Source organism: Macrobrachium rosenbergii, chromosome 14, assembly GCF_040412425.1.
Source record: "Macrobrachium rosenbergii isolate ZJJX-2024 chromosome 14, ASM4041242v1, whole genome shotgun sequence".
NCBI classification, from domain to species: domain Eukaryota; kingdom Metazoa; phylum Arthropoda; class Malacostraca; order Decapoda; family Palaemonidae; genus Macrobrachium; species Macrobrachium rosenbergii.
Window position 1 is genome coordinate 35926754 of NC_089754.1, and position 10963 is coordinate 35937716.

Here is a 10963-nt window from a genome sequence, read left to right on the forward strand (position 1 = left end):
CCCATTTAGATGAGCAATTAACTTATGCAAAACTCACCGGAAGTTCTCCTTTAAATTTAACAGGCTGAGCGGCAATACAAACAAGCTAGGTCAAATCCTCAGATCATTCCGTTTTGAATAATTTGACCCTGAGAGGAATGAGTCCCCAGAATCTCTCAGATTACCTTAAGTTAGGTCTGGTAGGATGAATATTGCTTTAAGTGTAATTTCATCCATTTCTTGTCGTTTTCTTAATTTTTCTATTTATCTGAATTAATTGTTAACCTGTCTATTTGGTCATACGCCCTTGATCCTGTGTATTTGCCAACAGATATTTGCTGACTGATTGCAACATTCGAAGCCAGCTGTTATCCAAACGTCCATTCGTATTTCCGGATCGTATGATTACATGTAGACTGCAAACGTTTATCGTGGCTGTGTTGCACACGTTTCTTGGCTGCGTTGCAAACGTTTATCTTGAGTGAGTTGCTAACGTTTATCTTAGCTGTGTTGCAAACGTTTATCTTGGCTGCGGTTAAAAACGTTTAGCTTTGCAAACGTTTTTGACTGCGTTGCAAACGTTTTTATCTTGAGTTTGTTGCAAACTTTTATTTTGGCTTTATTCCAAACGTTTGTCTTGGCTGTTGCAAACATTTATCTTGATGGTGTTGCAAACGTTTATCTAAGGTGCGTTGCAAACGTTTATCTAGGCTAGAGGTTTCCCCTCTCCAGCTCTTGGGCGAGAGAGGATACTCAATCTGATCTACCTTTCATTAGTGAGGTAGGAACTGTTAGGCCATTGATTTCTCTCTCTCTCTCTCTCTCTCTCTCTCTCTCTCTCTCTCTCTCTCTCTCTCTCTCTTCTGGGTTTGCTCGCCATACTTGTCGTAATAAATACGATAAGATACATTCACTGGTATAGGTGATTTATCTTTTATTTTTTATTTATTTATTTTAAATAATTGTTTGGAGATCTACGTCAAAAACATTAATTTTTCTTGAGAAACAAATCAGGGGGTATTTAAGAGAAGATTATATTCTTTTTTTTTATGCATAACCTTTTTTTTTATCTTCCAGTTACAGGAACATACTTATGCATCTATTTCTATAGTCTTCAATTACATGTACCAAATGAACACTCATTCGTACAAGTACATATAAAAGGCAAGTACAGTTGGTCTTTTATTTCACTTTAGAAAGATTAAATCATATAAACGCCCTACACCTGTATTTGTTTCAGCTTCTTTCATTAATAAAATTACACACACACAATATATATATATATATATATATATATATATATATATATATATATATATATATATATATATATATATATGTATATATATATATATATATATATTTATATATATTTATATATATGTATATATATATATATATATATATATATATATATATATATATATATATATATATATATTTATTAATAATAATATTTATTCCCCTGATCAGTAACAGTAACAAGCTGACCATGCAAGTGGCCTGACGAGATGGAACTGGGGATCAGGTGTTCGTGGGTAAACTTTTTTTTTCGGGCTATAGAGTCACAAGTGGCAGGGGGAAGTTTGCAGTTCTATTCTCTAAACCTTTGTTGTCACAGCTATTGGCAGCTCCGACCCTCAGCAAAAAAAATGTGAACGAAAGTGAATTTTTATTTTCTCTTCTTCTTCTCAGCTTAATTCCTAGTCGGGGTCGCTGTTTTTAATGAACCTTTTCCAGTGGTTCATTTCATAATCTATTTTGTCAGAAAGGATATATTATACGTTTCTTAACATAATGTTATCTTACAGTCTTGTTATTTGTATTGAATTTATAATGTTTTATATATGTACATCAATGACCTACAGATTTATTAGTTATTCTACACAACCCATAACATCTAACGTAAGAAAATTATGAAATATCTTTGCAATTTTCCTTGAATTCAGAGCAACCGACAAGTCTCTGAAAACGGAAAGTGTATTAGAAGTTTTCGGAACTTTCCTAGATAGTGAACCCTCGGGCTTTTAACCCGATATGTTCCACCTTTGCGGCGTGTTTAGTACAAGCACGTTGGGAATTCACAGAAAAAGCATCGACAAAGAGACTGCCAAATATCACTTAAAGATATTATTTAAGAAATAGTCCTGAATAACGACATAGCTCTTGAGGGTCACTATCTAGGAAAGATCCAAATTTTCACCATCCTTGTTTTCAAAGACATCCGGGCGATAATAAGAGGCGTCTCCTCCCAACACTATAAAAATGCAAATTGAGATGACTCCGCTTATGGTCCCGGAGAGTCTAAGAATTCTTCTTCGTAACTTTAGCGTCAAGGTGATCTTAGTCTCTCTGTTCCTTCAGGAGAAAGTAATTTGAAATCTGTTTATTATTTCCCTTTTTTTTTCCTATTACAGTTCACAGTTTCGTGTCAAAATTGCAAATCATTGTTTGCAATGATTGACAGAGTGTATTCCTCACCACTACTTTCAACCTTCCCTTTTGTACTATAATACTATTTCTATTTATTTATTTTTGCAAGAAGTTCTTTTAGTTACAGGTGTATTCTTACCTTTGCCTTTTACATCCAGTCTTTTATACTTAGCTGTCCAACTTCTTTAAATGTACTTTGTTCTAATTTTCCCATCTCATGAAGAAATAATTCGAGTGATCCCAGTTGGGTAAGTATTGCCTAGTTTCGCTCAATTAATAATAATAATAATAATAATAATAATAATAATAATAATAATAATAATAATAATAATAATAATAATAATAATAATAATCATTAAAATATACAAGTATATCAATAAATTGTATTACTGACAAAAATCTAAAAATAAAAACAGTCATCAAATTTTGTCAGTAATACAATTTCTTGATAAAATTTAAAATTTTTAATAAACAACAGTTTAATTATGACACTGTGAATATTTAATAATACTAATAATAATAATAATAATAATAATTCAACCACATGGAATAATAATAATAATAATAATAATAATAATAATAATAATAATAATGATAATAATAATAATAATAATAATAATAATAACAATAATAATAATAATAATAATAATAATAATAATAATAATAATAATAATAATAAAATTGAAAGACGTCTCTTCGCTCTTTGTGCGTAACCTCCCAAATCGCATCAATGACCCGGTCTCCATATTTTATTAGGCGGAGGTGCTTTGAGAGAAACTGAAAAAGAACTGGAGAAGGGTATTGATTCAGTGCGTGGGTTGGTCCGACGAATTCTTCGCCTTTTGATACCACTAGAGAAATGTGTGTGTGTGGGAATTGCCTCGGCGAAGAATGGAAATAACGAGAAATAAATAAATAAGTAATCCCTCTTTTGAGATTCGTTTTCTAAAGGGATCTGGTTGGCTGGTTGGTCAGCAGAGAGAGAAATTAAATTAGTGTTTATTAATTCTTTTGATGTTACGTGGAGAGACGAACGTAATCTCCATTACGAAGCAACATTTTCATCACTAAATGATTTTACCAAAAACAAGATGATTAAAGGTTACAAAATTATTGAACGTGAATGTTCAATACATAAACGAAGGTAAATATGCTAAAATAATGTATTTTTACAAAGAATTATCATTATTAAATTTTTTTCAATACAAACATAATAATTAAAGTTTACAAATTATTTAACGTGAATGTTGAATATAAAAATGAAGATAGATATGCCCAAATAATTTTTTTAAAGAAATGTTATTATTAAATTAATTCATTAAAATCAAGTTGATGAAAGTTTACAAAATTTACGAACGCGAATTTTGAATGCATAGTTGAAGGTGAATAAGCCAAAATAATTTTTCTTTTTTTAAAGAAATATTCTTATTACTGAATGAATTTTTAAAAAAAGATGATGAACGTGTAATAAATTTTTTAAAGTGAGTTTCGAATACTGGAATGAAGTTAAATTGTTAAAATAAATTTTCTTGAAAAAGAAATCTGAGAAAATCACGCAACGAAGAAAAAAGAAAATATATTAATATTAAATTATTTCAATAAAAACAAGATGATTAATGTTCACAAAATTATTGGCTGGGAATTCTGAATATATAAATTAAAGTCAATATGACAAAATAATTTGTTTTCGTAAAAAGTGGGGCAGCAGTAGTTTGGTGATTAAGAGAAGCGACCCTCAATTTGATATTAAGCCTTTCAAGTATAAGCAATTCTGAGATTTCTTTTGCTTGACCTATAATTCTGAAATAACCATAATAAGGGTTTTGCAGCTGTAAGCATGGTATCTAATGTTAGACAGTTCCAGGCTGGACAGTCTGCAGCCACTACGATGACTAACTCTGATATGGGAAAACAGTGAGCAAATACTTTTATGCCTTTTTGGAATTAATTGCAGGTTAAGGGCTCCAATATGTTTGACCTTAATTTACAGTAAAGGTACTGCATTTATTCAACGATATTATTATTATTACTATTATTATTATTATTATTTGGAAGGAGTCCCTCTTTTAGGGTATCAGTGTTGTTAAAACAATTGCTGTATTTTCAATTCAGCTGACAGTCATTTAGCATCATCTGATGCTGCTGCTGCTGACTCTCATTCTTTCGTTCAGGTGACACTGTTGCAGTTGGGCGCTCGAGGAGGTTTGCTGGTTTACGTATAGAGAAGGATGGCTATCCAGTGCACCTCACGGGGTGTACTGTAGGCATTACTAAATGTTTTTTGCAGCGTCCCTTCGGCCCCTACCTGCAACCCCCTTTCACTCCTGTTACTGTACCTCCGTTCATAGTATCTTTCCTCCATCTTGCTATCCACACTCTCCTAACAATTCTTTCCTGGTGCAACTGCGAGGTTTTCCTCCTGTTACACCTTTCAAACCTTTCTACTCTCAATTTCCATTTCAGCGCTGAATGCCCTCATAGGTCCCAGTGCTTGGCCTTCAGCCTAATATGTATATTCTATTCTATGCTGTGTCGCATTCATACCCTCCAGCGGGCCCTCAGCCAGTCGGGAAATGGCCCCCCCCAAAAAAAAAAAAAATCGACACGCTCGTACTTTGGCGCCAGGAGTACGAGCGTGTCGAACTGCAACAGTGTCACCTGAACGAAAGGATGAGTCAGCAGCATCAGATGAGGCTAAATGACTGTCAGCTGAACTGAAAATACTAGTCTTACAACGCCTGATATACTATCTACATATCAGGTCATTCGTAAATTGATCCTCTTGCGTGAAAGATTTGTTACCCTCCATACGACGCCCGCTTTTAATAACGGCTCTGCCGTTCAACCACAGTTGGAAACATGACCGTCACATAAGCTAGAACGGCTCGAAAGTCATTTTTAACGACAAAGATAAAGGTATTAGAAAATGATTGGTAGAGGGAGCTGTTGTAAAAAGCGGTCGTTGTATACATCTCATCTTCAGCGCATAGCTGGTGTATAATAATTTTTCTAAGGTTAAGTACAGATTTTTTATGGTAGTCCTTTTATTTTCTAGGAGAGTTACAAAAGTGAATGAATTACAAAGGAGTTACACAAGTGAATAGATTACAAAATTTACAAAAGTGAAGAAATTACAAAAGTTACAAAAATTAATGAATTACAAAGGAGTTACAAAGGTGAATGAATTACAAAGGAGTTACAAAAGTGAATGAATTACAAAAGTTACAAAAGTGAATGAATTACAAAAGTTATAAGAGTGAATGAATTACAGTTACAAAAGTGAATGAATTACAAAAGACTGACAAAAGTTACAAAAGTGAACGAAATAGGATACAAGGTGCACAGGTGTTTGTGGCCGTCGGGTGGGTGGGTCACGGTGGGCGGATGGAGTGGGCACTGGGTTCTGGCTGGCCGCGTGTTGGTGCTGGTGCGTCAAGTTCAGAGGGCGTTGCAATCTTCCTGGTCTGGTCGGTGGGATTGGGGGGCTGGAGGATGGGGATGGGCGTGGGAGGTGGGGGTGTCCGTTGGCTGGAGTGGGGGGACGCAGCGCGCCGCAATCCTCAGTCAATCCCACCGAAAGGCCAGAGAAGGGTCGCAGCAGCACGGGACGGGGCTGCTGGCATCAAAACGCGGCCAGTCAGAAGTGGGGCGCAGGTCCAACCGCTAACTGTGACCCGCCCGACTGCTGTAAGTGCCTGTGCACCTTGTGTCTACCATCAACTAGGGCGCGAGTCCTCCATTCCACGAGACAGTCCTTCTTCCCATCGTACTAGAAGTAGAATTTCCTCTCCGTCGGATCGGTCTTGCAGTTCGTTCCAAAAGATTCCTTCATTCAGCGGGTAAATCCTAATCCTTGGCGAGGCCCCTCACAACCAATTTTTGGAGGTCGACGAGAACTTCTTCCGCAGTAGATTTTGAACATTTACTCAGCACAACACGTACATTGTCCTTGTTGTGATGCATGAAGTTTAGTATGATTTTGTTCTTGTATTTAATGAAGGTGAGACCCTTTTCGTTCTTCTGGAGTAACTCCTGAAATTCAGCAGGTAACATTATACTATGCAGCTTTTCACAATGCGTCTCAAGGGTCATAGATTGGACCAAGGACCACCTGTTGTCCTCTTCTCCTGGAGTTCTTGTCCTGTTCTCAAGATCTTCTTTTGTTTCCAGTTCATTACTTTCCTCGTTATTATTTTGGGTTTCTTCGTTTCCTTGGTTAACAACGGCTAGTCTTTCCTCTTCAAATTTAGTGTCTTCTTTACGACATCCTTGATTTTCCTCTATGATTTCCACCTCCTCTTGATTTGATGTTTCCCATTCTAACTCGTGTGCTTCTTCATTTTCCTCTTGATAATATCCTTCCTTGTCCTCATTTGAAATTTTCTTGACCTCATTTTCTTCCTTTTCCATATCTGCCAGTCTGTCTTTCAGTTTTTCCTTTTCTCCTTCTAATTCGGCGATCCACTTTTTCATTACTTGGACGTCTTCATTCACAAGCTGATTCTTTTCCTTCTCGTCTTCCACACGCTGACGCATTGAACTAATCTTCAATTCTCTTTCGACTAATAAATCCTTCAGTCTTTCCTTTTCGCCTGCTATTTCAGCAATCCAGTTCTTCATTACTAGAACTTCTTCATTCACAAGTTGATTATTTTATATATACATATATATGTGCATATATGTATATATAAATTATATATTATATATATATATATATGTATATATATATATATATATATATATATATATATATATATATATATATATATATATATATAAACAAACTGAACATAATCCCCTTCCTCAACAGGATTTACTAAAGACAAATAAGAAAAGGTCCAGACTCTTATTCGAATGAAAAAAACTCAGGCAAAAATAATAAGAATTTACTAAAAGATAAAGAGTAGATAAGAAAAAATGTTAAAAATCAAATGAGTCACTTAATAGAAAAAAATACAAAGAAATAATAGAACGATTCAAAAGAGCTCCGTAACGGGGTAGTGCCGTCAGTGCTCCTCACGGGGTGCACTGTAGGCATTACTTAAGGTTCTTTACAGCAGCGTCTCTTCGGCCCCTACCTGCATCCCCTTTCATTCCTTTTGTTGTACCTCCATTCATATTCCCTTTCTTCCTTCTTACTGTCCACCCTCTCTAACAACTGTTTCATAGTGCAACTGCGAGGTTTTCCTCCTGTTGCACCTTTGAAACCTACCGACTCTCAATTTCCCTTCCAGTGCTGAATGACCTCATAGGTCCCAGTGCTTGACCTTCGGCCTATACTCTAAATCCTATTCTATATTTAAAAAAATGATCTCGTGATTTCGATTCGCCCTGTTGAGAGAGAGAGAGAGAGAGAGAGAGAGAGAGAGAGAGAGAGAGAGAGAGAGAGAGAGAGTAGCCTACTCTTTCTCTACAAATACCTGGGGCACATTCAGGTATGAGCAATCCTGTAGGCACTCAAAAGCAGATTGCTGAGGCTTACAGACTTCCTATGAAATCAATAGCTTCCTTCCACGATGAATATCTTGGTATTAAAGACTGAGTAGGGATGGTGTTGGAAGATAGATTTTGTATTATATTGATTTTTCTTCCTCTCAAAATCGTTTAAGCGGATTTAGATTCATTTAAAGTACGAATATATTTCGTTATCAGAGAATGACACCCGATATTCATTATAAAAAAAGAGCTAGGCAACTAAATCTGTATAAAGAAGAGTTCAAAAATAAAGGAATAAAAGCATTTCTATTTCTCTTCTTTCTTCCGTTTTCCCTGTCTTTTATGATTATCCATCCTTTGAGAGATTAGGGTCCTGCCTCTGCTTTACAGAGGCTACAGGTCTGTCCCTTCCTTAAAGAGGCTAAGGGTACTGTCCTTTCCTTAGAAAGGCTAACGGTCTGTACCTTCTTTAGAGGCTAAGGGTCTAATCTCTTCCTTAGAGAGGCTATGAGTCTGTCCTTTCATTAGAGAGGCTAAGGGTCCTGCCTCTTCCTTAGAGAGACAAAGGGTCTGCCCCTTCCTTAGAGAGGCTAAGGGCCTGTCCTCTTCCTTAGAAAGGCTAAGGGTCTGTCCCCACTTAGAGAGACTAAGGGACTGACCCTTAGCCTCTCTAAAGTTTACAAAATGACTGAACGTAAATGTTGAATACATGAATGAAGGTAAAAATACTAGAATAATCTTTTTCGGGAAAAGAAATTTGGGAAAAAGTCATGAAGAAAAAATCAAAAAGGTCCATTTCACTGAAGTTTAAACTATATATTCCAAAAAATCAACTTGAACTACGATGTAAAGGTCACACAGAATATGATCATTACTTGACTTAATCATACGCCCCTGTTGGACATTCCCTATTCAGAGAAGAAAAAAATAGATGTCGTTTTCGGAGAAAATACATGAAATGATCTCGTGATTCCGATTCGCTCTGCTGAGAGAGAGAGAGAGAGAGAGAGAGAGAGAGAGAGAGTACTCTTTCTCTAGAAATACCTGGGGCACATTCAGGTATGAGCAATCCTGTAGGCATTTAAAAGCAGATTGCTGAGGCTTACAGACTTCCTATGCAATCAATAGCTTCCTTCCATAATGAATATCCTGGTATTATAGACTGGGTAGGGATCGGTATTGGAAGAAAGATTTTGTATTACACTGATTTTTCTTCCTCTCAAAATCGTTGAAGCGGATTCAGATTCTTTTAAAGTACGAATATATTTCGTTATCAGAGAATGGCACCCGGCATTCATTATAAAAAAAGGGCTAGGTAACTAAATCTGTATAATGAAGAGTTAAAAAATAAAGGAATAAAAGCATTTCTATTTCTCTTCTTTCTTGTTTTCAAGACTCTTATGATTATCCATCTGTTATTCAGAGGCTAGGAGTCCTGCCTCTTACTTCTTTAGAGAGGCTAAGGGTCTGTCCCTTCCTTAGAAAGGCTAAAGGTCAGCCCATTCCTTAGAAAGGCTAAGGACCTGACCCTTCCTTAGAGAGGCCAAGGGCCTGCTCCTTCTTTAGAGACGCTAAAGGTCTGTCCCTTCCTTAGAGTGGCTAAGGGTCAGTCCCTTCCTTAGAGAGGCTAAGGGCTTGCCCCTTCCATAGAGAGGCTAAGGGCCTGCCCCTCCCATAGAGAGGCTAAGGGCCTGTACCTTCCTTAGAGAGGCTTTAAGGCCTCTACCTTCCTGAGAGAGGCTAAGGGTCTGCCCCTCCCTTAGAGAGGCTAGGGGCCTGTCCATTCTTTAAAGAGGGTAAGTGTCTTGTCCTTCCTTAGAGAGGTGAGTGTCTGTCCTTCCTTAGAAGGCAAAGGGTCTGCAGCCTGTAAAGGAGGCCAGTGCACATCTTTTCCTTGAAGGCTAGCAGTCACCTTCTTGAAGGGGCTGGGGTGTTGCCCATTCCTTAGAAATGCAAAAGCCTGTCCTTCCTTGAGAGGCACAAGAAAAGGGGTCATATCTGCCTTCAATAGGTTCAGGATCTGTACTCTAAAATGTAATAGTGATTCAACATTTATTAAATAATTTTTTCATATGATAAATGAGTCTCAGGACTTTTTTCATCAGACATTTCGCCCCCACAGTCTTTCCTTCTACCTCTACGTAATTACCATTATTATCATCATTAGACAGAAAGGCTGACTGACACAGTTACCTGTGCACAAAGGTCGACCTTACTAACATCAGGGTTTGGTTACGTATCATGTTGCTCATTTACGAAGATTCTTGTTGTCACTTTCCTTTTACCAATCATATATCTTTTTTTTTCCCTTTTTTTAGGTGTACGCCTCTTTTAGGAACTTTTCAGCGTTGTGTTTTGCGATCAGTTAGATCTTTTCATTCATGTAAACAGTCCTGACGAAAGATACAAGTATATAGTGCCCGATTTGGATAATGTCCACCATGCAGCTCAAAATGCTTCATATATCATTTCCCATTAAATAAAGACACAAAAAAATACAGATGACATTTTAATGTATACAAATGCTTGAGATCACCAGCGCAAAAAATAAAATACTTGGGATCACCAGCGCACAAAAAAATACTTGACATCATCAGAGCACAAAAAAAAAAAAACTTGCGATCAACAACGCACAAAAAAAAAAACACTTGGCATCACCAGCGAATAAAAAAAATACTTGGGATCACCAGCGCACAAAAAAAAAAAGCTTGGAGTCACTAGCGCACAGAAAAAAAAAAACTTGGGATCACCAGCGCTCAAAAAAAAAAAAATGCCTGGAATCACCAGCGCACAATAAAAATGCCGGGATCAATGGCCAGAAAACTTTGAGATCTGGGCAGAAAAAAAAATTATTAGGATCAACAGCGCACAAAAAAATAACAAAAACAAAAACAACCTGGAATCACCGGCGCAGGAAAGAAGAAAAATCACAAGGATATTCGTCACTTTTCAAGCATCGGTGCACCTTTTCATAAGATCCCAGAATGAATATCAGTTAATTTGAGCCGTGCCTGCTGCTTTTGGAAATTTAATTCATGCGCGCTTGGCAGGAAGCCTTCATCCAGGAATCCAGGAATCAGACAAATGCTCTGGAATACGGAGAGTTCTTTCATCT

At 36.7% G+C, this 10963-nt stretch overlaps 1 protein-coding gene across 1 annotated transcript; it reads right to left on the reverse strand.

Moving 5' to 3' along the window:
- Nucleotides 1-6258: 6258 nt before the first annotated feature.
- Nucleotides 6259-7032, reverse strand: LOC136845529 (uncharacterized). Its single transcript, XM_067115709.1, has one exon. The coding sequence runs from the start codon at nucleotides 7030-7032 to the stop codon at nucleotides 6259-6261; it is 774 nt and encodes a 257-aa protein (XP_066971810.1).
- Between the last annotated feature and the right edge of the window lie 3931 nt (nucleotides 7033-10963).

Coding starts and splice junctions, on each gene's coding strand:
- LOC136845529 (XM_067115709.1), bottom strand. CDS start 7,032: ATGAAGAACTGGATTGCTGAAATAGCAGGCGAAAAGGAAAGACTGAAG.